The sequence below is a fragment of the Fukomys damarensis genome, unplaced genomic scaffold (genome assembly GCF_012274545.1).
Source record: "Fukomys damarensis isolate Sample0158 unplaced genomic scaffold, DMR_v1.0_HiC HiC_scaffold_23, whole genome shotgun sequence".
Taxonomy (NCBI): domain Eukaryota; kingdom Metazoa; phylum Chordata; class Mammalia; order Rodentia; family Bathyergidae; genus Fukomys; species Fukomys damarensis.
In genome coordinates, this window is record NW_022900935.1 from 49663888 (window position 1) to 49684930 (window position 21043).

A 21043-nucleotide genomic window follows, 5' to 3' on the forward strand; every position below is an offset into this window, starting at 1 on the left:
AAAAAAAAAAAAAAAAAAGGGTGCTCTGTGTTTTTAGTCATGCTGGGGCTTAAGAAAAACCCTTTTCATGGTTACACTGGAATTGTGTGTTATGGAGGCAAGGGAAGTAGCCAGGTACATGGGTCTTAATATCTGGACCACTTGGAAAGTGGAGTCATTTTCTTATCCTTAGTCCAGATTTCTCCTTTCCTCTATATTTTCTCTGATTCTAAGCCTTCTATTGGCCAAGTGGCAGATTGTATTCCTATGCTCCTCCTCACAAATAACCATGGACAGAACAACTCTGAATTTGAGTGGTATTGAACACAGCACTGTGTTTTCCCTGTACTGTCAGAAATCTGCATGCTAGCTAGCCTGTCTCTCTCAGTGGGACCCTTATCCTTTCTGTTGGTCACTCATGGGGAGCAGTTCAGTGAGAAGTTTTACCTTCAGCCTCTGTGTTGAGCAGCATACTGGTCCTTTTTGGAAATAAATTTTGGCCTCAAAATTGTCTTGGCTGACCTGCCTTGGCAGTCACAAAGGCTGTTTTCTAGCCACAGCCCTACTGTTAAGCTGCTTTATGGCTTTGGGCCTCAGGTTCCCCTTCTGCTCTATGTAAATGATAATTATGCACCTCCACTGCAGGATTAACCTTTTATTTTCAAGGTTAAATGAAAAATAAAGGGTATTGAAAGCGAGAGCCACCTCTGATGAGAAAGAAGAGTGGATAGTTGGCTGATTTCATTGCTTTGTTAGTTCACGGCAAATCCCTAAGTTTACATTCAAAGCTGTTTCAGTTTCTGTTAGGGCCTAAGAACAGGTGGACGGACTCTCTTCTGCAGCTATTTGAGATCATGTGAAAGACATGGCTCAGGCACTGCTTTACTTCAGAAATGATAGCCTCTACCCTGTGAGTGCAGTGTTGGAACAGGAAATCCAGAACAGTTTTGCATCTGTTTTTCAGAGCAATTTTGTTTCTGGCTGGGGAAGCCAGATTACTGAGGTTCCCTTTCTGCCTGCAACACATCCTTTAGGTTAATACCTCCAAGGAGCAATTGAAGCGTCCTTGGTGACAAATTCATCAAATCTCTTCTGCACAATTAAATGAGCCATATGTTCTGAAAAACTGACTTCATGTGGGAGAATGAAGGAGTAACTCTCTTGACAGACATTGAGAATACAGTAATAGTTCAGATTCCTTACAAACTTTCTCTAAGAGCAACCTTCTGCAACATTTTTTTAAAAATTATTTTTCTTCCTTAGAAGGGATCCTAGGAATAGTGGAAGGAAACTTCCTATGGCAGTTGCTGAGCCCCCCGCTGTTTACCAGGCTCATGTTCTCCTCCAGGAGAAGCCTCAGCTGGACTCAGTAGCTTCAGCAGTGGATGCACCACCTGTCCTTCCAGACACTGGCTGCGGGTTCCATATATAAAACTAAAACTGTGTGTCCCCCCAATGTTTCTTCTGAAACCAGTTTCTTTCCAGAAAGGAGGGAGTTGCTATTGACTGTTTCTAGGGTAGAATGAGTCAGGTACTTCCCTAAATCTCCAGCTGCCAAACTTGTTCTCTTTTTTTCCTTAGCCATTCCCACAGAGCATCTTGCCTGCAGTTCCATTTCGGGAAACCTAGGTCTACACCTGGAGCTAGCTGGGAGAATCTGACCAGTAAGCAAAGTAGCCTGTTTTGTTGACGAATGGCACTTCTGCTGTTTCCGATGTCTGGAGATTGCTGGCCAATGGGCAGAGGTGAAGAGTATAGAATCAGATAAAGCAATGGAAGACTTATGTGTTTGGTTTTCTTCATGATGGTATAAATTTGTTCCCTTCAAAGAAGGAAAAGGTCTTAGGATAAGAGTCCTATATTTGTTTTTAAACTACTAGATATATTTGGTGTGGATATTGGTAAAGTTTTTTTTTCTTTCTTCCCTGATCTAGGGATTGAACCCAGGGTCTTTTGTGAGCTAGGAAAGTTATCTACCATTGAGCTACACCCCAGCTCTGTTAAAGCTTTTGTAAACCTTGATTGATCGATTCTTGGTTTATTTGGTGTGCTTAAAAGGGGGAAATGTTACAACTTCTGACCTTACTTTTGTCTCCTCTGATCAGAGAAAGTGGCAGAGTCAGACAGAAAAACTTTTTGCCTAGGAGTAGGGAGATCTGATTTCTTAGACTCAAAATCCCTTATACCCAAATCATTGCTTAATGATTTATAAGCCGTATCTTCACACTTGTGTCATTTGGTGGTTAGGATGATGAACTATTCCATTTTACAAGCTGATTTAAAAATTCAGGTCAGTTTGCTTTGTATTCTTTCACCTGTAAAACAGGAGTAATTCTTGCTTCTTAAAAAAATTTTCTTTGGGGGTCATACTAGGGGTTGAACTCAGGACCTTGCATTTGCAAGGCAAGAGGCAGAACCACTGAGCTAAATCCCTGACCCCCCCCCGATTTTTTTTTGAGAAATATAAAGCTCCTTGAGTCTGTTTCTTCCTCTGTTAAGTATAGCAAATACTTATGTCTCAGAATTGTTGAAAGGTTTAAGTGAAGTAATAAATATAAGAATAACTTGTCGAATACCTGCCATTTGGTAGTCACTCAAAGGGATATTTGCCAAATCTCTGTTATAAAAATGTTGAAAATCAAATAGGGTAATTACAGCGAACCGCCAAGAGAAAGTAAAAGCACATTTTAAATGCAACATAAAGCTAGGCCTGTACTCCCAACAACTCTGGGAAGTGGAAGCAGGAGGATCCCAAGTTCAAGCCTATGCTACCTATTTTTTTTGCTAATGGAGTCCAACTCGGGACCTTGTGCTTGCAAGGCAGGCGGCAGAACCACTGAGCTAAATCCCCGGCCCTAGCCTAGGCAGTTTAGAAGACTTAGCAAGAGACTTTCTCAAATAAAAAAATGTGGACTGGGAATGTAGTTCAGTACAAAGGCTCTGGGTTTAGTTCCCAGTACTGGGAAGTAGGGGAGGCAACATCATTGCTCATAGCAGTCAGAAAGTACAGGATTGGGTAATTGTGAAAGAGGCAGTTGCTGGCTGAATGTTGAGGAGACCTTTTGCCAGATACAAGTAGAGAAACAGGAAGGGGAGACACTGACTGCAGGAACAGTGCAGAAGAGAGAGATGCCCAGGTTTATCCAGTTATCTTTTTGTGGATCCCAGCCTAAAGATGTTGCTGCTGGCACCCACTTAAAAAGATGAACCTGATGTGCAGTAGTGTGCCCTGCCCCCACATCTACATTTTTTACTTTCTGTGGTTTTAATTACCATCAGTCAACTGCAATCAGAAAATATTAAATGGAGAATTTCACAAATGAACAACTTACAAGTTTTAAGTTGAATACCATTCTGAGTAGCATGATTAAATCTTGCACTGTCCTACCTGAAATATGAATATCTCAGTGTATCCATAGTGTATATGCTACCTACCCATTATGTAGCCATCTCAGTTATCAGATTGACTCATATTATCACAGTGGTTGTGTTAAGTAACTCTTATTTTACTTAATAATAGCACCAAATTGCATGAGTAGTAATGCTGACAATTTTACTACAGAATATTGTTATAAACACCCTATTTTATTATTGTCAATCTCTTACCATGCCTAATTATATATTAAACTTTATCATATGTATGCATAGGAAAAAACTTAGTTATACATTAAGTTTGTTATTATCTGGGGTCTCAGGCATCCACTAGGACTTAGAATGTATCCCCTAAGGATATGGGGGGGACTCCTAACTTTGTAAAATGTGAGGAAATGGGACTGATGTTCTAAAGGGAGAAAGGAGTGACATTATGAAGGGACAATTACATGCGAGAATTTTATAAAGCTGGTCTAATCGCCAGCTTAAATTAGTTTCATAGGCTGTATTCTGTTCATGTTTTGTGTTGAGATTCTTGGTCATGTGCGCTAGAGCCTGATCCATCTCTGGGTTTTGCTTCCTATTAGGAAGAAACTTGGCCTTAGGCAGCTGAAGCATGCTGAGCTTTGCTGTCACGACCCATCTGAGTTACATCCTGATCTAGGGCCCTGTATCTCGAGCTGGCCCCATGCCTGTCCTTCTTGAGCCACTTGTCCTGGACTTTGTTGTTAAAAGCCTTGTTTCTGTGCTCTAGGCTCCCAGAACCCTGGCCGAAGCTCACCTCCCCCTGGCTATGTGCCTGAGCGACAGCAGCACATTGCTCGGCAGGGATCCTACACCAGCATCAACAGTGAGGGGGAATTCATCCCAGAGACCAGCGAGCAGTGTGTGAGTACGGGGGATTGCATTGTGCACACAGCCTGTGTCAGACCAAGATGATGTCAGGGATTTGCCGGGGCACAGTGTACACTTGAGAGGTTAGAACTTCAAACGAGGCCCGCCCAAATATGGATTATTCTTTTCTATGGGCCAAATATCAATTCCTGCCAAAGAGGGGATCCAAGCTACCTAGCCTTCTTGGTGTTGGGTGAGCACTGACAGTTTCACTCTTAAAGTCCCTCACTGGCCTTCCCGCAGAACTATGTTCTGCTGTTTATGTTCTTCCTTACAACTGTCTTTCTTCGTTTTGGCAAGTTTTTACATATGACCAATGCTAAACTAACAGATTGTGTTTTTTATTGGCTTTATTTTAGTTTTGCTACTTCTCAGGGAGAGGTAGGACCCAAACAATATCCAAATTACACTGTAGGATTGGATAGAGTGACCGTCTGTGATGATAGACAGCTATTATTAATTATCTATTGTTACATAACAAATTACCACAAATACCGTCTTACAGTGATATAATTTATGCTTTAGTTTCCTTAGGTCAGGTGTCTAGACATTGTTTAGCTGGGTCCTCTGCTTAGGGTCACACAGGGCTGCAATCAAGGTGCTAGCCAGGCTGCATTCCTTTTCTTGAGCTTAGGGCTGTCTTCCAGGCTCACAGGATTATTGACAGAATTCAGTTCCTTGTGATTGCAGGGCTGTGGTTTCTGTTTTCTCAGTAGATGTCACTCAGTCCTGCTCTGAATGTCGTAGAGGCCACCTACAGTTTTTTGCTAAGGGTCCCTCTCACAATGTGGTGACTTATTCAAAGCCAGAAGGAAAATCTCTTGTTCCAGTTTGCAAAGATGGAGTCTTCTGTAACTTAATATAATCATGGGGTGAGCATCCTGTCCTCCTAACCCTAGTCTGTTGCCTAGAAGTTATAGGTGCTACTTGCATTTGAGGGGAGAATGACTCACTGTGACTCATTGGTCCATGTGTCCCTCACAGTACTCACCCATTGTAGTGTCTGTGTGTGTGTTACTGTGATTGAACCCAGTGTCTTTGCACTCAGCTGTATTCCCAACTCTTTTTTCAAAGAAAGGATCTCACTGAATCACTAAGTTGTCCAGCAGCCTTGAACTTGCATCTTCCTGCTTTAGTCTCCCAGAGCGCTGAAATTACAGGTGTGCACCACCACCATAGTTGGCTCTAATGGCTGGCTTTTTATTTTCTTGTAATTGATTTATTTTTGGAACTGGGGATCGAACTCAGGACCTTTCACTTGTGAGGCAGGCATGGTACCACTGAGCTAAATCCCTGGCCCCTGGTTTTTTAAGCAGTAGCTTACTTGATGAAAATGGCAGTTTGGAGTGTGGTGTCGTGGTGCCAGTCTGTAATCCCAGGACTCAGGAGGCTGGGGCAGGAAGATCACCAGAAGGCCAGCCTGGGCTACATAAGGAGTTCAAGGCCAGCCTGAACTACATAGCAAGACTGTTTCAGGGAAAGAAATTTTTTTTTGGTTTAGTGAACTCAGCAAATGTGAGATCTCTGACTTCATTCTGATTGTTTCAATAAGTTTGCTTTGATTGCTGTTATAAATTTCTAGAATTTGGTTTAAGAAGGGAAATTTTTAAGGGTAAAACAGCCAACAAAGGAGCCAGCACCACCACACGTGGAGTATTACAGGACAACTAATTCTGGTAACTTTTTATTCATTATTCAAATTGTATAAGCTGTGAGAAGCCCTTGACACTCTTTAGTCTCTCATCTGTATTCATTCCTACCTTCCAGATAAACTCACATTTGGAACCGTGACCTGGAGTACCTTTAGCTTCAGAGTCCTTTCCTGGAATTTTTCTGATGGGCCTTTCAGTTTCTCTCGCTACAGGACTTCTGGACAGTCACTGTTCTAAGGGTTTAGGTTGTGAAATCCCAGAGATTACAGATGAGCTGGATTGCCCTTGGTCTTTATCCCTCCCCATGATTCTTTACCTTGGCCCCTTCATTTTTCTACTTTACCTGCCTGGTCCTGGAAGGCAGGAGAGGATTTGACTCTTAGTGAGGACAGAACTTTCTAGAAAGAGGCCAAGAGTGTTGGAAGCTGGGAATTGCCAAGGCCCTTCTCTAGCCCCCACCCCTTTAGCTGAAGAGAATTCCTCCTCATAACAAGCCAGTCAAGATAAATCCACTTCACAAGGCTCTAAACAACATTGTATGTAGTAAAAGAATATTCGGTTGGGATTTTCTTTCTTTTTTTTTTCTTTTTGGTTTTTTGAGACAGGGTCTCACTATTTAGTTTAGACTGACCTAGAACTCATTATGTAGCCCAGGCTGGTCTCAAACTCACTGCGATCCTCCTGCCTCAGCCTCCCGAGTACTGGGATTATAGGTGTGCACCACCACGCCTGGCTTGGGATTTTCTTAAAGAGTGAAACTAAGATAACTTTTTTTGTTTTTTCTTTGATCAGGTTTAGGTAATAGTTGCATGTATTTGCTAACTAATAAAACATGATTCGCGTTAATTTTTGGGTTACTTTTTCTTACAGAAATTATGGTAGCACACTGTACCTTCCCTCGCTTCCACTCTGACTTCTGCAGCACTATCATAACAAGAGTCATTTTTTGCAAAAGCATTCAGTGGACTCAGCAGTTTTTCCCAAGGCCTCTCTAAACTTTTGTGTTTTCCTCCATCCTCATACCCGCCACTGCTGTTACTCTCATCTGTTTTCTTTTTTCTGGTAACTAGTCTAACTTTGCCTGATATGCATTTGATGGATTGGAAGCAACTCTTTCCCATATTGGTTTCATCCACCTTGGGAAGTCTTGTATCCTTAACAAATTTGCAGTTTACTTTGCGGTTAATTTGCTCTCCTTGGCAGATTTTTAAAAATTATATATGACAGTATGATCTGAAATATTTAAAATTATGAGTGGGGTGGATCCTAGTAAAGATATTTGAGTTGAAAATAATTTTGTGAAATTTTGTTAGTGAGTTTTCATCATTCTGATACTTTGCTTTCCTGCATAATGTTTAACTTTAGAACTCAGATGATGAATACTACAGTTAGCCTTCTGTCTGTGGGATCCATGTCTGGATTTATCCAGCTGTAAAATGAAAATATTTGGAAAAAAGTTGTGTCCACGTGGTAACATGTGCAGGCTTTTTTTCCTCGTCATTCTCTAAACTGATAGTTCACTGCATTTACATTGTACGATGTATGATAAGTAATTTAGATATAATTTAAAGTAGACAGGAGGATATGCATGGGTAATATGCAAATAACATGTCATCTTATATAAAAGACTTGAGCCTGTGTAGAGTTTCGTATCTGCAAAGATCCTGGAGCCCATCGCCATAGATTCTGAGGGATGTCTGTGCTCTGAAAGTTAGGACCCTATCTCCATTTCCAGAAAAGTACCTTCACTGGGGAAAAAGCTATTTTGAAGGCTTTTTGTTAATGCAGTTTATAAAGGGCCAGAGAAATACTTTAATTTATAGATACTTTTTACAGAGGTAATAGGAGGCATCAGGACCAAGAACTGGGGAATTTTTGTTCTGATACCAGCTGTGCACTAACTAGTTTCATGCCGTTAGACAGGTCTCCTATCATTTCTCAGTCTGCAGTGCTCATCTGTGAAGTGAGGTAGTGCCTTTCTTTGGAAATGATGAATTATCAAGTGTAAACAGAAGCATTGAGGTCCCACCCAGATTCACTGGACACCTCTGCAGTGTAGTACCATGTCCAGTGCCAGACACTAACGTTGGTGAGCCAGGAAAATGCCAACAAGAGAAGCAGCATCTCTACTTTGCTCTCTTGGCAAAGCTCCTTGGAATGCCAGCCAAGCATTTTTCTCCCTCCTGGAAACTTGCCTTTCAGACTTTGGGGAGAATGACACCTTACTAACCATTTTCCCTACTGCATGAGAGGAAAAAGGATATTTTAACAATAGAGTCAATGTGCTGGCCCTGAGTAGGTCACAGGGCCCTGGTCTCCTGGCTGGAATTTGTTTCGGGATTGGTTTTATCATATGACTTGTCTTGCAGATGCTGGATCCCCTGAGCAGTGCTGAAAACTCCTTGTCGGGAAGCTGCCAGTCCTTGGACAGGTCAGCAGACAGGAATGGGGCTGTGGGTGGTTTGGGTGTTAATGCATAGGCATTTTAGGAAGTGATGGGTTGAGGAAGTAGACTTACCACTTACCAACTGTATCTCTGACCTAACCACATCTACAGGCCCAGGGTTAAAACATCAAGCTTCTAGGAAAAACCTTTCCTTAATTTCTCAAGCACCATGATAGGGCCGGGAGTTTGCTCAGTGGTGTTGCCACCTGCCTTGCAAGCACAAGGACCAGAGTTCAATTCCCAGTACCAAACAAACAAACAAACAAATGATCAAACACCACGACAATGTTTTATTTACATAATAAAATGAGCATAGTAATAGTTTATAGGTGGGTATGGTGGTGGCGCATGCCTGTAATCCCAGCACTCAGGAGCCTGAGGCAGAAGGATTGCCACAATTTTGAGGCTATCCTGGACTACAAGGCCAGACCTTGTCTTAAAAAAAAGCTTATACAATAGCTTATTTATTAAGTGCTTTCTGTGTTGTCCTGAGTGTTTTACATGTTTTGACTTTCCACATAATATATGCTGCTCTTATACTTTTATTGGCCTCATCGCTGAACTGAGAAACAATGTACTGTTGAAGTTTGGGGGGAAAACTGAATTTTCACTCATTTTCATTTTTTTCCTCCAAGTGTTTCTGGTAAAATAAGAAAGGGACATAAAAATAAGAAAATAAAATAACCAGACTGCGTGGTATACCACACACTGACTGCCTGTAGTAAATCCTGTTCTTTTGTGGGTTTTTTGAGACAGGATTTTCACTGTGTAGTTCAGACTGGCCTTAAACTCACAGCAATCTTCCTGCCTCAGCTTCCGAGTTCTGGGATAGGAGATGTACATCACATGCCCGGCCCTAAATCCTGCTCTTAGCACTGTGAGGGAACAAGTGCTACCCTTTAGAGATACCAAGTAGCTTTGTGGGGCAGGGCTTAGCTCTGGTCCTGCTCTTCCCTTGCCCTGATCTTGCTACAATCATCTCTAGTAAGCTTAGGATGGTCAGGGAGCAGGTTTGGGGTTTTTAATTTTTTTATTTTTTAAATTTGCGTAACTGACTAATCTTTCATGCGAGATCTGATCTTGTGACCGTGGCCAAATTTGTACAGTGTCTTTCCCAATAGGCCTGATAAAGTTCTGTCTTCCTCTAGATATCATAGAGCCATCGTTACTTGTTGGGCTTGCTTTCCAACCAGGGGAGCAAAAGCCACCAGTAAAAGTGCCAGGAGTTGCTGCCACAGGCTGAGGCCTCTGCTAAGACAGGGTGACTGGCTTTAGACTGTCTCCTGAACTTTGGGTGGGAGGGAGGACAGGTCTAGAAGTGGGGCAGTAGGGGACATCCCGAGTCACTGCCTTGAGAGCTTCTAACCTGTGGCTCTCTCAAAAGGCACTTTCATGTTAGGGCAAGGGCCCCTCAGGTGGGTGCTGACAAAGATAGCTGAGTTCACCTGCTTTCTTATTCTTAGGTGTTTCCCATCCCTACAGTGCTTTTTTCTTCTCCCGGAGACCGACTTCTCTGAGGTCCAGCCTGCCCTGCACTCAGGGCTTCTCGTCTTACCTTTTTGGAAACTGGAAAAGGGCAGATCTGGATCCAGATAGGCCTAGACCCAGTCCCCACTCCAGCAGACAAGTCCCTTAACTCTGAGTTCCTCGGTTTCCCCATCTCTAAAATGGGCGGGTTGGTTAGTCTGAAAGGAAGATGCCTCATATTGCAGCAGCTTGTGGTCCTCGGGTTAGAGCCTCGCTCTGCTGCTGCTTCTTGTATCATTGGGCAAGTCGGTAGGAACGTTCATACCTGACCTACAGGGCGTCTGCGGCAGATGTTCTATAATTGGCACCTGATACTATTTTTATATTTTCTTCCTCAGAGTTGTGAGGATTAAATGAGAAAAAGCTCAATTCTAAAATCAATCTGAAAACAGCAGTTTGTAAGCTACAGTGTTGTCTTTTTCACTACCTGGGCCAGGAATTTTCTTTCAGCTCTTCACCTGTTACAAAGGTGGGAAGAAAGGCTAAGAAAAGAAAAGGGTGCTCAGCTACGGTAGCGTTCAGTAGGATGGACCTATTTATCAGCCGGGGTCCTGTCAGAGTTGGGCCTCTGATTAATGAAAGGAAGGGGAGAAAGCAGGAGACCAGGTCCGGAAGGGCTGCTCTCCTCCTCCTTGGCTTCCCGCCTGTGCCTGTGGGACAGTTTGCAGGGGAGACGACCCACCTGGATGCTTTGCCTCCCTTTCTGCCCTCTGGGCTGCACTGAGATTTATTTTGTGATTCCTTATTGTTTTCTCCAGTCCATCGTTCCGGAAATCACGAATGTCTCGAGCCCAGAGCTTCCCAGACAATAGACAGGAATACTCCGGTGAGTTCCAGGAGCCTGGGTGGGCACTACAGGATGTCTGGGTCAGGCCAGGAATGGTTCTGAGTTGGGAAGCCTGGACTGTACGGAAATTCTCCTGGGCCTGCTGCTGTAGGCTCTCAGGTGACCTGGGGCTTATGTGGCTCACTCACGGTTTGTCCCAGAAGTCAGTGATTCCCCTGTCTCACTCAGATCGAGAAACCCAGCTTTATGACAAAGGGGTAAAAGGTGGAACCTATCCCCGGCGATACCACGTGTCTGTGCACCATAAGGACTACAATGATGGTGAGTGCGTCTCCATGCTGCCCCCCTCTGGCTGCCTTGGGAAAGACCATGTTTCGCGTTTTACCGTGGAAAACAAGGGAACGGGGAAACTGGAGCTCCGAGCTCTGCATTTCTGTTTATTCCTGAGGAACTGCCCCAGATTTGAGAAGGGAAAGGCAGAAAACTAGCCAGATAGGGAGGATGGTATTTTAGAGCAGAACACTACCACTCTGTTGTGTCCCTGGGGTGCTCTGGGGTGCCTCCTCTCCAAAGCCTTCCGCCGCAGCTGCAAAAGGACTGGAACTTTGACTTGGGTGGATGCTGAGGACAGCAGCCTTTCTGGCATGAGTCAGGTGGGAGGGCAGATAGGCTAGATCCGAGCTGGTGTGATTTGTCCCTTCCAGCATAACATTCAGCCTTATGACCCGGGGTCTGACTTGCTCTGCTGTGGCTCTTGCACCTTTTCAGGCAGAAGAACATTTCCCCGAATACGACGTCATCAAGGCAACCTGTTCACTCTGGTCCCTTCCAGCCGCTCCCTAAGCACAAATGGCGAGAACATGGGTCTGGCTGTGCAATACCTGGACCCCCGTGGATGCCTGCGGAGTGCAGACAGCGAGAACACTCTTTCTGTTCAGGAGAGGACCGTGCCGACCAAGTGTGAGAAGCGCCCCTGGCTAGGAAGAGGCTGCTAAGGGTGCTCAGACAAGCCGCAGGGCAGGAGAGCAGCCGGGCCTCGGGTGGTTAGGCGCACTCTGCTCCTCTGGCCCATCTTCTCTGCACGGAGAGCCTTGGAGCGGGTAGCACACCCTAGACCTTATGCCTGACTACTGCTGTGGACTTCTGTCTGGTCTTCAGTTGTTCTCTGCTCACACTGAAGAGCATACCCTCAATTCCTGCCATATTATTTAGGAGCTATGGAAGTAAAACTACTAGATCAGTGCGGAAGAGCACTTTACAATGACCTTAGCTGTCCTCTGCTTCCTAGGATTCTGTCCTTACGGCCCCATTGACCAGGGCATTGGGTCTGTTCCAGGTGGGGTGGAGGTGCTAGGTGTGGGCGGGGCCTGAGTCAGAGGCCGTGATCTAGCATCTGGAGAACGAGAAGGGTCTCTGCAACGAGCATGCATTTCCTAACACAATTTCTGCTGTTTTTCTGTAGCTCCTAGTGCCCCCATCAATTGGCGCCGGGGCAAACTCCTGGGTCAGGGCGCCTTCGGCAGGGTCTACTTGTGCTATGATGTGGACACAGGACGTGAACTTGCTTCCAAGCAGGTCCAGTTTGACCCGGACAGTCCTGAGACAAGCAAGGTAGCACCTTCTCCATTCTCTAACCTCTGTTTCTTCCCTCCCAATGAAGATGTCTGCCTTATTACTGCACAGATGAATTGCTCAAGGTGCTACAACTTGCCTCCCTATCACTCTTCTCCCAAGCTCCCTTGCTATCCATTCTGGCCATGAAGCATCTGGGGGAGGAACTGAGTCCATACCAGAGTCCCAAGCAACCCAAATTGAGAAGTGATGGCCAGTGTACTACTCCCTGTCTTGACTTCCTAAACAGATACCTCTCCCCAGGCTGGTCTCAAACTCACAGTGATCCACCTCTCCACCTCCTGAGTGCTGGGATTACAGGCGTGCGTCACCACACCCAGCTGTTTGGTCCAGTTCTAAAGGAGGAATATGTGGCTTATACCTCAAGCCTTCCCTTCCCCCGTCTGCCTCCCTCTAGGCCTGGAAATGCCACATCTGAGGGTTACCCAGCATCGTGGCCGAGGGCCAGACGGTTGAGAAGTCCCCCTTTTCTCCAGCCAAAGTTCCCAAGGCAGACCCTTGTGAGGTATAGATTAAGGCAAGCTGAGCTGACCCCAGGCCCTGAGTGCCCAGGTGACCACTGGCCCCTCCATAGGAGGTGAGCGCTCTGGAGTGTGAGATTCAGTTGCTGAAGAACCTGCAGCACGAGCGTATAGTGCAGTACTACGGCTGTCTGAGGGACCGTGCCGAGAAGACTCTGACCATCTTCATGGAGTATATGCCAGGGGTATGTGCTCCTTGAATGCATGCAAGACTCACACAAAAGGGCCTAACCTGGAACTGAGGGCTGCAAGGAGGATCACCTTGGAGCTGGGTCTGACCCCCGAGCTCCAGAGCACAGTGCAGCCAGGTGGGATGATGGCAGAGCTTGGTGTCAGGAGGACCCTCTCTATGGCTGCAGTGAGGGTTTGAGGTGAGAACTGTCGCAAATCCAACTTAACCTGAAGTGGGATGGCCGTTCACGTTCCAGTAAGTATAGCGTTCACCTGGAACTGAGGCCTTTTCTCTAACTTGCATCCCGCAGTGCTTGAGGGAAAGACTGTTTCTTGTTTTTTTCCAAGCTGTCCAGCAGCTCCTAGCAAAGTGTCTTCCACATCACAAATGGGTCTTGGTTGAATCGCTGCTTTCCTGCAGTCCTGGGGGCTGGAAGTAGCCTTGCTCGCTCCGCTCCCGTAGCCATCCCCTGAGAGGACTCCCTCTGCCCCCTTGTGGCTGGTAGGGCTCAGTGAAGGACCAGTTGAAGGCCTACGGAGCTCTGACGGAGAGTGTGACCCGCAAGTACACGCGGCAGATCCTGGAGGGCATGTCCTACCTGCACGGCAACATGATTGTCCACCGGGACATCAAGGGTGAGCAGGGCGGGCTGTGAAGTCCTCACGACCGCATGCGAGGGTACCATTTAGTGACTAGGGCCAGTGTATCATTCTGAACTTTCTGGAAAGGACCCCGGGTTCTTCCCCAGTTGGGGGTTGGCTTGAGATTGGTTGAACAATTTGGGGAAATACCCTCTAGCGCTGTGCAGATGTTGTCCACGGAGATGACCACTTTGTGCTGTGGGTGTGTTGTGCAGCTCCTGTCTATTTCAGTGGTAGCCCTGCCCTCCCAGCAGCTCTCAGCAACCTGGAGGGAGGATGGTAGAAAATGGAAGCATCTCAGGTGATTGTCTCTACCCTTTCATGTCTTAGGAGCCAACATCCTCCGAGACTCTGCTGGGAATGTGAAGCTGGGGGACTTTGGAGCCAGCAAACGCCTGCAGACCATTTGCATGTCAGGAACAGGCATGCGCTCAGTCACCGGCACACCCTACTGGATGAGCCCCGAGGTGATCAGCGGCGAGGGCTACGGAAGGAAGGCAGATGTGTGGTGAGCATTAGGACATGCTGGGGTCCTGTCTTCTTGCCTTGGGTAGAGTAGCTCCCAATTGGAGTTCACCTGGGTGTGGTAGGAGAGACTGAGGACTGAGGGTTCTATCCGAAGCACCCGCCCACAGAAAGTGGAGGTAAGGACAGGAGGTCATGGGCAGTGGGAGCTGGGACACTGGAAGCACAAGGCTGGAGCAAGGTGAGAGGGACAACGAGCCAAAACTGCATGGGACTGGGGACATCAGTGGGAGAGCTCGTGTTTACCACATGCAAGGGCCTAGGTCCAATTCTCAGCATGAGGACAGGGAAGAGGTGGGGAGGGAAAGGAAGTGGCGGGGACAGAAGCTCAGAGTTTCCAGAAGGAGCCATCCTTGCTGATGCCTTAACTTTAGCCCAGGGAGATTGATTTTCGACTGCTGACCTCCAGAACTATTGTAGTCATGCCACTAAGTTTGTAGTAGTTTGTTACAGCAGCAATAGGAAGCAAATATAATTGTCCTGGAGCACTACACACACACACACACGCACACGCACGCACACACACACACACACACATGCACACGCACGCACACAAGCAACCATGCTAGAGATGGAACCCAAACACACACACACACGCACACGCACACGCACGCACACACACACACACACACACATGCACACGCACGCACACAAGCAACCATGCTAGAGATGGAACCCAAGGTCTCACACGTGACAGTCGTTCTGCTATTGAGCTGTACTCTTGGAGTTCTTTCTACCAATTTTTAGTGCTCCCTTTTCCCAGTCTCAAGAAGTCCCAAGGTGCGAGGCCTAGTGATGCCCACCTGTAATTCCAGCATTCTGGGAGCCTAAAGCTGGAAGAGCACAAGTTTGAGCCTAGCCTGGGCAACTTGATGACCTAGTGAGACCCTGCCCTAAAATTTTAAAAGAGGACTGGAGATGTAGTGTGAAGGCCTTGAATTCAGTCCCCAGTACTGCAGAAAGGAAAAAAATAAGTTCCCTGGTGGGTGGTAGGGTATAGGCTTGTCCTGTACGTGGACCCTGAAGGCTTACAGTGCTTTGCAGCCTCTTCTGTCCTTGGAGAATCCCGGGACAGCTGTCAGCTTGACCCATCTTGTGGAGGTCTCTCTCCACAGCAGTGGGTGCACGGCCAAGGCCTGGAGCTGTCTGAGGGGTGACATGGGGCTCTCTCTCTCCAGGAGCCTGGGCTGCACTGTGGTGGAGATGCTGACAGAGAAACCACCATGGGCAGAGTATGAAGCAATGGCCGCTATTTTCAAGATTGCCACCCAGCCCACCAACCCTCAGCTGCCCTCCCACATCTCTGAACACGGCCGGGACTTCCTGAGACGCATTTTTGTGGAGGCTCATCAGAGACCTTCAGCTGAGGAGCTGCTCACACACCACTTTGCACAGCTTGTGTACTGAGCTCTCAAGGCCATGCTGCTGCTGGCCACCCCTGCTGCATGGGCATGGGGATGCTGTGGGCCTTGACAAAGTCGCTGCTTCTCCCAGGCAAGGGTGTGGACCATGGAGCTGAGGTCCAGCCAGCATTTGTCTGTGCTCCTTCTGCCATTGGAGCTCAGAGCCAGAGGGGATACCTGCAGCCTCAAGGACTGGGAAACCCCAGCCTTCCAGAGCTAAGAGCTCCAGCATCCTTAGTTCAGTGTGGAGAGGAAGGGCTGGGACAGTGTGCGCGGCAGCTGTGGGCCCCATCCTTGGGCTGCCCTGACACTGCAGTCCACGCTGAAGCCCAGAGGGCCTGGGGCACAGGACTGACACAAGGGTTGAATAGTGTTATTTTCATTCAGAGTGTTATTGTTTCTCCTCCCAGTGTCTGGAGACCACCAGAGTGTCTGTGGGCTGGAGGAGCCCACTCAAGCCTAAGGTAAAGCCCAGTATCCCCCGACCAATGGAAGGCAGAGGCCCGGGCCACCCTCTCCTGTAGTGCCCCGGTCAGCTTCGCCAGTCCTTGTTCTTTACCAAAGATGAAGCAAATGTTATGCTGCCTTATTCAGGGAAGGAGGAGCCTGTCCTGCCTGTCCCCATGACCCTGCACCCTCAAGCAGGGGCCTGAGATGTGGAACTGCCCCCACTGAGCGGGGAGACCCAGTTTTGTCAATGCAATTGTCTCTGTTTTACAAGTTGGAGTCACTCTTATGCTGTACCCTGTTTCTAAACTGGAGACTTGTGTGCCTGCTGGGCTCTGAGTACCCCTGGGTGGGCTTGGACCTCGGGTTTCATTGGAAAGAGCTAGGGCGGTAGCCAGTGTGCTCCTGGCCTAACATTCATTCCCCTGCTGGAGCAGAGAAGGTAGACAGCACAAATGAGGGTATCTGGCCAGCTGGGTGCTGCCCCGGCAGTTGTCTTAGGCTGTGTGAGTCCAGAGCCCACGGGCTACCACCGTGTCCAAAGCCAACAGCGCTCCTTAGCCTACCTTGCCCATCCCAGTGAGGTTCAGCCTCTTTCCCTTCTTGCTCCTCCCGTGTGGGAGGAATGGCAACAGTGGTTGAGGAAACAGCATCTCCAAGCAGCTTAGAGTTGGCAATATTTACCTCAGCCTGGGCGCTGGTCCTTTCTTCCGGCCCCTCCCCTCCAAAATGTGCCTATTGCTTAGAGCTCCTCCCTCCCAAAGCCCGAACCCTTGGGAGTTGTCATTAAAGGGGGAAAACGCCAGTGCCCAGGGATGGGCATCTCCAGGGAGCTGGGGATTAGTGCCAGGCAGCTCACTGCCAGCCATGCCCACTTCCCCACGGGCACAGAACAAGCCAAAGCCTTCGTTGTATGTTGACGATGCACTTTTATGAATGTAGTTTCTATCGCTGTTTTTAGCCTTTTCACATCATGTAATGTGAGGCCTTGTACTTGTTAATTTATATCTCAGATCATATTTGATGGTTTTTATATATATATATCAATTGTAGACTGTTACAGGTGATGGATGCCTCGAGAAGAGAAAATGAAAGCAGCTGGTTTTGCAGAAATGTGCGCTGCATGGTGCCAATCGGGCCTGGGTCTCTTTATTCCCCCTTTCTGCAGGGGCTTCTGTCAGGCCACCTTCCACTGGCAACTGCCCTCTAAGGCCAGTGAACACAAGCTCCTGCCTCTACCTTGGCCCTTGCCCAAGGTGGGGACTGGCCCATCATCTCGACCAAAGCTGCCAAGCAGCAGCTCAGCCTCTCTATGACCCCATCCTAATCTCTAGCCCTCCCTGGCGCACACCCTGTTCCTAGTGCCCCCCATCTGCATCCCCCATGTGGGAACAGCGCGATGTCGCTGCCAAGATGAGATGACTTTGTCGCGGGTTCAGGTGCTCACAGAGCCCCTCCCCCAGGGTCTTACCTCACAGGGAATGTCTTAAAAATAAAATTAAAAGCAAGCCAATAACTCCTGAACTCCAAAAAACCTAAAATGACCCTGATTTTGTGCCAAAAACTGTGGACATGCTGGCTCAGCATCCTCCGGACCAAGCTGTTGCTTAATTTTAATTTATTGTTTTTTTACTAACTAATCCACATGAAAAGTGGGGCTCTAGGATGGCCTGACCCCAAGGTTCTTAAAGGCAGTTTGCTAACAGCCCCAGGCTTGATGTGGGAAGGGGTTACGCCATCTTCTCATCATTCCATTCCATGGGGTGTGTGCCCCACCCCAGAAGTGCCAGGGCTGGGCCAGTGCACACGCTGCCGTCCTCCTGCCCCTCCAGCTCTGTCTGTATCTGAATTGTGGATTGTGCAGAAGAACCTGCAGCCATAGTTATTTGACTATATCTTGACTGAGGGCTTGCAGTGCAAAGCCAGGCCAGTGTCGCGCATTACTTTCAATAAAAGGGATCATTTATACTAGAGGGAACCTGTGGCTATGCTTTTGGTTGGGGGGGTTGATATTTGGGAGAGGCTGAGTGTGGTGCCTAGCAACAAGCTGAAGCCCCTCAAGTAGATGAGAACTTGAAATGACCGCAGAATTACTTGGCTGGGTACCACTATCAGCCTGCAGTGGTCAGCCCTCTTCCCTTTCCCCTCCAGAAGCACCACAGGGAGGTACATCTGGGCTCATGTACTGAGGTGGTACTGTTCGTGCTTCTGACCTGGACATCACCAGTGGCTGGGTTCCTGGGGTTTGTAGTGCCTAAATAGGGTCTTCCAGCCCATCTTTGGTCCTATCCTTGCAGCACAGTAGTCAGAAGCCACCTCCAGCATGTTCCCCTGGCCCATCTACTGCTGTTGAATTCCAAGGAGAGACCTTGTTCTCATCACAGACCTCTTGATACAGGAAGATGGGTCTGCTCTGAGGCCAAGCAGCTCCTGCTCCAAGGACCTAGGCCTCAGGTGCTCTCTGCTTCTTTAAGAAGCAGTGCCTATCTTAACGGCACAGTGGTTCACCTGCCACCAGGGCCTGAGGCTCAGTTTTCTGGGTAGGAGTCAACCAAGGAACTTGGAGTTGTATAAGGTAGTGGCAGCAAATCCTCCAGGAGTCAGCTCACGTATTCCATGAGCCCTTTGGGAAAATGGGGACAACAGGGTCTGCAGAACAATCCAGACTTCTGTCATGAGGGGTGGAGTGGGGACTTTAGGTCCTCCAAGCTTGCCTTGTTCGCTGTAAACTGCCATCCTTCCGTGTGCCTGGGTTCTCAGGAGCAAGCAGCTTCTTGGACAGTCTCACAGGTTAACCCCAGAATTTGAAAAGGCACCAGAAAGGTGCAGCAATAAGGGGGAACAGACACGAGGAACAAAAAGCAGTAGTCGCTAAAACCTTCAGTAGCACCTACAGGTCCCCATGATTCCTTGCAAATTCCAGGGCACGGGGCTGGCTGTTTCTGAGGGAGCTGGACAGCTGAAACTAGCTAGAAAGGATGTCAGACAAGGACTCAAGTTTTCTGCCTTCTGCCCTGCTCTCCTCTTCAGAACAAAGTACATGGGAGTCAGTGGACCTGAGGTGTCTTAACTCAAAGCTGAGGGGGCAGTGAGTATGCAATAGTTGCAGGGGTGGTGTCCCGTTTGGGTGGAAGAGCACCCCCTTAAGCTGGCTCCTATTTCCCCCCATCAAGGCCAAGAGTGCTTCGGGCTGTTCCCTTCCCCCTTCATAGGGGGGGTCTGCATTCTTCCTGCCACGAAGCCCCCCATCAGGCCACATAATACAGAGTCAGGATCTATTTAAATGTGTTTAAAACAGGGTTGATCACAACAGTCATAGGGGCAGCAATAAGGGAGAGGAGAGGCGCGTGGAAGCTGCCCACCCAGCAGGTCTCAGGCTCTCAGCCTGGCAGAAGCTTTTAACTTCCTGGTGCGAGAGGGTCCCAAGCCCCCAAAAGGCAGGCAGGTCTGGCTTCTCCTTACCACTTCCCCATCCCCTCCCCCGACAGCAGAGGGGGCATCCATGAGGTCCAGCAGGTGGCGCACTCTCTCCTTTCAGTCCCTGTAGGACGGGGTTAAGGGCAGAGGTAGATGGGGAGACTTGGCGGCTGCACACAGCCCAGGTGGCAGTGAGGGTGCTTGGGTGGGACCCTGAGGGGGGCATGCTGACTCCTTGCTGGAGAAAAGGCACCTAGTTAGGGAAACTGGGCTTGGGGGCTTCTCGGGGCTGTGAGGTGGGGTGGGGTAGGCTGAAAGAAGCAGGAAGCAGGGTGATGAGCAAACTCCAATCCTGCCTCCCAAACCCCTACTCGCTGAGGAAGAAGGAAGGAATACTGGAGCAGCCCCTGCACCTGGCACCTTCTGCCTGAGGATCTTCACCCCCTACCCACCCAAGCCTAGAATCAACCTCTTTCACACCCCTCCCATGGCCCAGTTCCCAGGCCCTCTGTGGAGGGAGAAGGTCACAGGGGCCTCAGGCTGTCTTGGTGCCAGGGTCCACCTCCTTGTGGGTCCAGAGCTCCTTGTGCTGCTTGCGGCCGAAACCCTCATCGTAGTTGCCTTTGCTCTTAAACAGCTGCTGGAAGTGCGGTTTGCAGTAAAACTCGCCGTGCAGAGCCGCGTAGCTACCCAAGCTGCGGAAGTAGAACAACTAGGTCAGGCCAGGTCAGGGTCGAAAGTCAGGGCCCAGGCAGACAGGGCAGGGTCGCACCTCAGCTTGGTGTGGCAGTGCTTGCAGCAGAAGCAAGAGTTGTGGAAAATGAGCTTGTCGGCCACCAGCCGCTCCATGGGATACACAGTCTTCTGGCAGGCGGTGCAGGTCTCCTTCACTTGTGCCCGCAGGCTAAAGGACTGTAGGGGGACACTCAGCCATGGGCCTGGCCAGCACCCACCCTTTCCTCTGCCCACACCCACCCTGAGGACCCTACCTTGGAACGCTGCACAGTGCTGCTGCCACCACCGCCTTTGGCTTCCTGAGGGAGAGGGACAGCAAGGGCAGGGTCAGCTCTACGGTGGCCCTGCCCAGATCCCAGGTCACTTAAGAGGGGGGAAAAGGGTGCCAGGCAAACAGGCTACTCCTCTCCCTTCATTCTTCCCTCTCAGATGGTCACCTACGTGAGAGGGGGTGGTCTGGGCGGCTCCTGCAGCCTGGAACATGGCTCTTCGGCAGTGATGGAGGCCCGGGGCTCAGACTCGGCACCCGCTGGGTTCTGCAAGGGGAAGTCGTTCGGTGGGGCCCCACAAGCCCTTCCCCCAGCCTGCAGGGTGGGGGTGTTTACAGACCAGGGGCTGGGGGGCTGCGGTTGGGACTTTCCCCAAGTCATTTCCTGTTGCTCTCGGTTTTGCTACTTCCGCCCCTCACCCATCCCTTCGCCTGCCCGCCCCCAACGCTGCCCCCCAGGGGCAGGGTCCCCGAGTTGGAACCGTGCGTGAAACAAAGTTAGCGGTGAACTGCGGCGGACAGGGGGCGTGAAAGGGTCAGCAGAGGGGGGGGCCGGGCGAGAACCCGTTGCCCCCGCTTGATTCGCGCCGCGAGCTGCCCAGTGCCGGCCCGGGCGCATAGCTCT

General features: G+C 48.8%; 2 protein-coding genes across 3 annotated transcripts in view; one reads left to right on the forward strand and one right to left on the reverse strand.

Annotated features, from left to right (window-relative positions):
• The window catches only part of Map3k3 (mitogen-activated protein kinase kinase kinase 3), a 70978-nt gene extending 54333 nt beyond the window's left edge, over nt 1-16645 (forward strand). For both annotated transcript variants that reach the window (XM_010616720.2, XM_010616721.2), the window contains 10 exons: nt 4106-4239; nt 8267-8328; nt 10629-10696; nt 10886-10978; nt 11426-11617; nt 12120-12268; nt 12864-12995; nt 13488-13617; nt 13954-14131; nt 15327-16645. In XM_010616720.2, coding sequence (XP_010615022.1) covers nt 4106-4239; nt 8267-8328; nt 10629-10696; nt 10886-10978; nt 11426-11617; nt 12120-12268; nt 12864-12995; nt 13488-13617; nt 13954-14131; nt 15327-15555 — 1367 coding nt within the window. In that variant the 3' untranslated portion in view covers nt 15556-16645. The remainder of the gene's footprint in view (nt 1-4105; nt 4240-8266; nt 8329-10628; nt 10697-10885; nt 10979-11425; nt 11618-12119; nt 12269-12863; nt 12996-13487; nt 13618-13953; nt 14132-15326) is intronic.
• A 361-nt stretch (nt 16646-17006) lies between these two features.
• On the reverse strand, nt 17007-21037 carry Limd2 (LIM domain containing 2). Its single transcript, XM_010616718.3, has 4 exons — nt 20592-21037; nt 20405-20449; nt 20188-20327; nt 17007-20110 (listed from the first exon to the last, which is right to left on the reverse strand). Exons 1-4 carry the CDS (start codon nt 20631-20633, stop codon nt 19951-19953), a joined length of 387 nt encoding a protein of 128 aa, XP_010615020.1. The 5' UTR covers nt 20634-21037; the 3' UTR covers nt 17007-19950.
• Between the last annotated feature and the right edge of the window lie 6 nt (nt 21038-21043).